The sequence below is a fragment of the Ischnura elegans genome, chromosome 6 (genome assembly GCF_921293095.1).
Source record: "Ischnura elegans chromosome 6, ioIscEleg1.1, whole genome shotgun sequence".
In the NCBI taxonomy this organism is placed as follows: Eukaryota; Metazoa; Arthropoda; class Insecta; order Odonata; family Coenagrionidae; genus Ischnura; species Ischnura elegans.
In genome coordinates, this window is record NC_060251.1 from 29,351,195 (window position 1) to 29,355,725 (window position 4,531).

Here is a 4,531-nt window from a genome sequence, read left to right on the forward strand (position 1 = left end):
CAACGTGAACCTAATGAACTCTGCGAACCGAATGAACAACGTGAACTAAATGAACTCTGCGAACTAAATGAACAACGTGAACTCAATGAACTCTGCGAGCTAAACGAACAATGTGAATCAAATGATTGCAATGAAGCGAAATAATCCAGAGTTCACCGAAAACAATTTAAGGCTGTACGCATGAACTTACATAATTATGTATGTAATTATTAGTAAGAATATCTTCATGAATATATGCATACATAGGCGGATCCAGGGGGGGGGCACGGGGGCACGTAAAAATCAAAAATAAGCAAGATTTTTAATACGTTCCCATTATCATTGCATTCGTTTTGTATTACGGGGTATCCTTGTGCCCCACCCAGAACAAAATCCTGGATACGGCCTTGCTTGTGCCCCTCCCAGAAAAAAATCCTGGATCCGCCCCTGTATGCATATAAAATTTTAAGGTAATAATCGAGATATACGACTAAACGTGTTTCCTTCGTATTCGGTGATTCATTATTAAATTAGATTCTATTAATTGGCGTTACACCATACAGAAATTTTCCCTTAAAACAGACAGACTTATCGGGAGCAAAGTGGTCATGAAATTATTCCGGGTAACTCACGCAACACCTCTGACAGCGGTGTTAGCAATATTGTTAGGCATCATGGCGCACGCGACCCCTACAACATACGGGTAAAACGGCATAACATTTGTCATATTAACGATATTACCTCTAGGAAAAGTGTGATTTTATGAAAAATTCAGCGACGAACCTTAAGCTACTCAAAGAAAGAATTAAAGCCCGAGCCACCTGGCATTATGCGTCAGTCTCTCAGAGGGCTTTTAACCTTTTAGCATCAAAAGAGAATGATCATGATGCTACCGCAATGAAATCAATATTGATATTATGCTACAAAAAATTAGTAAATGAAACCGTAGTGACATAGAAAATAAAATAAATGTTTCATAGGTTCCATATAATAAGCGAGAAATTCATGGAATATTCACTCTCAACCAGTGCAGGTGGATTCAAGATTGTGACAAGAAGGGGGCTAGGTACCTGGGGTAACGTAGGCAACGTGGGGGGGGGGGGATTGGGAGTAAACTCCCCGACGACTGAACAAAATTATTATTTTCTTTAACTCTAAATATAATGGTGCATTAAAAAACTCAAGATATAATGGTAATATTTAGAGGCTCTCTGGATCCCCCACTGCTCTTAAATGACTAAAAAGACCTACTGTCATCCGCGGCCCGCGAAGTAATTCAAGACCTTTATATTTCTACTACTCCGACGATTGTTCAAATGATTCTTCGATTCTTACATGATTCTTCAATTCTTATGATTCTTCGGTTCTTAAACGAATCTGCGATTCTTAAATGATTCTTCGATTCTAAATGATTCTTCGATTCTAAAAGATTCTTCGATTCTAAATGATTCTTCGATTCTAAATGATTCTTCGATTCTTCATGAACCACACGATTCTTTATGAACCCTTTGAACGAGGAGCGTATTTCGATTCATTCGGTTCATGCCAATGAACCGTTCAAAATGAACGATTCATTCATGAACGACACAGCTCTACTGCAGTTTCCCACGGGAGGAGGGAGCAGCCACTGGATACGCGGGGGTAAAGCGATCCGACCCTTCGCAAAGACAGAAACTTGGGAAGGATTATGAAAGAGAGTGTAGGTGATGGGTTGGGGCGTGAATAGGGTGGGAACGGAAGTGACTATGCTGTTTCTGTCTCTTACATCACTCTCCCCTCAAACTGCCTTTAATCTAATTGATTATAGGCCTCGTCTGCTTCACCCATTGAATCCTGTGAAAAAGCCGTACATGGAAATGGAGAACACAAAGAATATTGAAAATACAAGGAGCCTTGGAATGGGTGGACTCGGTGATGACACAGAGGCTAAATACATTATATGTCCCCAAGGCACTAATTAGTCAAAACAAAATCCTCCAGCAAAACACTAAAATAGCAAATACAAAGAGAGAAAGAGAAATAAGGTTTTATACGTAAGATTGAAAAACACTGCATTGCAAATGCATCCATTCGTTAATGTTCATTCATTGAAATTCTACCCAAACATAATCAGAAGCATGAAAATATCCTGATTGTCTCCCACTAATTAGAATTCATCTCATAACCAGAGATTTTCACTTTTTAACATTGCACAGCTCCATAAAAATTACAAACAGTAGATTATACTGAAAACTCAAAATTCCGTAACATACTATAAAAAAAACTGTTCGTTCCACGAAAGGACAAAATTTACTCACAAATCTTAAATGACTTTCTCGGCCAGCTGTTCAAAAAAGTACACAGCGGCCCCACTTAACAAGCACACGATAACAACACACGATATCAACAAACAGCTCTACTCTTTCCCTTCTCTCTACGCACCAATGCGAACTCTACGCTTTCTCTTCTCTTACAATTCTCTCTGCCGAAGCACTAACACTTACGTCTTCCCTTCTGAGGACGGTCCGGTTTGCGACCTCAAAAGATAGGGAGAGTGGGCGGGATGGGTTGGAGAGATAAGGATGTTGTCATCTGCGTCGTTACTCCTGCTGTCTCCGCGGCCTTCCGCGGTATGTGCTGGCGTACGGGGTGTGGAAATGGGAGAAGCAAGGGCACTGGCGTCTTCTTCACGGCCTTCACTGGAATGTGCGTACTCTCTTAGAGTACTGCTCTCGCTGGGTAGGCAGCTCGCTGGGGTTCTACGGGGAGTGCCCTCTCGTACACCCAACGGCTCTGGAGGCGTAGGGGTAGGTCGGGGCCTCAGGAGATAAGGGCTCCTTTGCCGGGCAGCTGCTTGCGGCTCGGTCGTCGACGGGTATCTCTGCTCCTCCGTGCTCTCCGGCGTGGAGGCCTCTTTTGCCCGTTCTCTCTCGGCTATTGGCGATCCAGACTCTTGGGTCGCTGCTTCCTGTCTCTCTCCGCCCTCCGATGACGATGTCGACACCTGACTCATTTCCTCCCACCGTTCTTCGTTCTCCGACTCGGTCAATATATGGGATCGGGGGGACATGACATCAGGGCGAGGAGGAATATGGGAAAAGGGAGTGTCTCCTATTGGGCTTGCTGAGTCACGCACAATTTCCGCTGATTTGATCTAGGGGTGTTTCCGTGGTCTTCCTCGACGACGTTCTCCACACAGGGGAAAACCTAGAGTTGGCAAATTACCTAAATGCAACTTTTAGCGATTTTTGTGCACCAAAAGAGATCTGTAGGGGAGTTGAATTCGCACGTTGCACGGGGGAATCACTTCCGTCACTAGGTAGGGCCCTTTCCACGGGAAATGGAATTTTTTCGCTCCACCTGTCTTCGTGCACGGGTCACTCAGGTAGACGTATTGACCACACTCATATGCCACGTCCTTTGTCCCCCTGTTAAAAACCGCCGCCCTCTCCCGGCGAGCGCGCGCGTCATTGCTCTCACATCTACTCCGTAATGTCTCCAATTTCTCTTTCGATCCCTGACAATACTTATTGTCAAACTGACCCAATGTCGGTTCCAAGCTCCGGGGAGATCTGTCAACTCTAGGTACGCCGTGACCGTGAAAACCTGTGGAAAAGGAAAAATTGAGGGAAGAGAAGGAAGCCCTCGTGAAAAGGCTCGGGAGGGAAAAATCTCGATTTGCTCGTGTAAAATGATGTCGATCAAATGTAAATAATTTCAATAACCAAAGAAAACTCGCCTAATTAACAGGCATTTGAAACATTCGCTCGACGCAATGCTCAGATAACCCGCCAGCGTCATGAGTAGAGTCGGCAAAAGGGTGACCTCTCGCACGTCAAGAATCGGCCGAAAACGAAAAATTGAGGGAAGAGAGGGAAGCCCTCGTGAAAAAGGCTCGGGAGGGAATATTTCGAGTTTTGTGAGCAAAAGAGTAGCCAGTAGTCCCTTCCTGTCAAAAAATAGTATTAAAGAAGCTTCGTGTGAGACAGTAAGATCGTTAAAACCACAGAAAAATGTCATGTGTACAAACAATCCGATCCGACTCACCCAATAGTAGAATCATTGCATCGATTGAAAGCGTCAACAGAAAAAACTAATTATTCGTGCAAAAATCTCGACGAAATTAGTGCGCGAAGTGTTCACGTCGGGGGAAGAATAAAAAATTGAGAATCGATTGCTTTGCGGCCGTGTCGCTTTGTGAACGACAATCGCGAATCGTCAGGATCAAAGAGCATTCAGGCGAGGTGAATTCCGAGCATCGAAATCCCACTTCCTTAATTCGATGACCGTCATTCCGATTTCATAATTCACCCCTCTCTCGCCTTTCCATTTTCCCCTATCCCACTCCGCCCACAACGAGTCGCATAAAAAGTCGACCACCCTTGGCTCAAACACCAAACGCAGCACTCCATTCCAACAGGCAACATGATCTCCCAGGTAAGAAGCACACCAGTCGATCCTTCCGAATACCACCGTGGCGGGAGCAAGGGCCTCAATATTTCTCTCCTCCTCAGGTTCTCCTCGTCGACGGCTTGGCAGCCATCACCTTCGCCGCCCCTGATGGCATCCACGC

The 4,531-nt window shown here is 44.8% G+C and overlaps 1 protein-coding gene across 1 annotated transcript; it reads right to left on the reverse strand.

Moving 5' to 3' along the window:
• Positions 1-2,458: 2,458 nt before the first annotated feature.
• LOC124161320 (histone-lysine N-methyltransferase 2B-like) lies at positions 2,459-3,028 on the reverse strand. The gene has a single exon (XM_046537632.1). The coding sequence runs from the start codon at positions 3,026-3,028 to the stop codon at positions 2,459-2,461; it is 570 nt and encodes a 189-aa protein (XP_046393588.1).
• Between the last annotated feature and the right edge of the window lie 1,503 nt (positions 3,029-4,531).